Raw genomic sequence first — 726 nt, forward strand, 5'->3', positions numbered from 1 at the left:
ATAAACATGCAGTATCTGTCGAGATGATTGCTTCCTCATTTTTAGCTGCATGAAAAGATAATTCCGTGGAGAAATTCATATCCTTACATATCCAATGGCATGTTGTGTCTTTCGTACCGTTACATAATGCCACTTCCGAGGTATGCTTAAAATTAAAGAATAAATGATATGCTTTTAAATACAAAATTGAAAATATGTATATTTTATACTAAAAATATTAAAAATTAGATATTATTAAAGAAATTTAGTATTTAAAACGTTGTGAAATTTTAAGACATTTTTGAGTTACATTTTTTTAGTAAGTATATAATAGTTGCTCTTATCTGGTGGAAATGATATTTCTATTTTACAGAAAATTTATTTTTATCATTTTTATCAAGAAAACTTATGGTTACAAGAAAATAAAAGCTTACTTGGTTCTTGTCACAAGCTAATAAAAATTCACAAGAGACGTTTTGAAACTCGTGGTCCGGAAGTATTGGACCGGGCAGAGCCGGTAAAAAATACATCAAACAAAAACATACAGCTGTTACGGCGAACAATACCATAAATATCGTTTTTCTCCAGACGAGAAAATAATCAGCGGCGTAGCCAAGTATTAATTTACCAATCAAACTTACAATAGGCAAAATCGCCTGAATGCTACCCATAATTAATGGTGAAACACCAAGTTGCTTGCCATAAACTGGTATATATAAGGCAAAAGCACCCATAGCTAGAATAAGA

The 726-nt window shown here is 30.7% G+C and overlaps 1 protein-coding gene across 1 annotated transcript; it reads right to left on the reverse strand.

Annotated features, from left to right (window-relative positions):
- Positions 1–6: 6 nt before the first annotated feature.
- Positions 7–713, reverse strand: LOC105460197 (the record flags this gene model as incomplete). The annotated part of the gene is made up of 2 exons (XM_011706634.1): positions 414–713; positions 7–145 (listed from the first exon to the last, which is right to left on the reverse strand). Coding segments are annotated over exons 1-2 (439 nt in total), but the record flags the coding sequence as incomplete, so codon positions are not given.
- Between the last annotated feature and the right edge of the window lie 13 nt (positions 714–726).

This window comes from Wasmannia auropunctata, unplaced genomic scaffold, assembly GCF_000956235.1.
Source record: "Wasmannia auropunctata unplaced genomic scaffold, wasmannia.A_1.0 LD326580.1, whole genome shotgun sequence".
Lineage (NCBI taxonomy): Eukaryota > Metazoa > Arthropoda > Insecta > Hymenoptera > Formicidae > Wasmannia > Wasmannia auropunctata.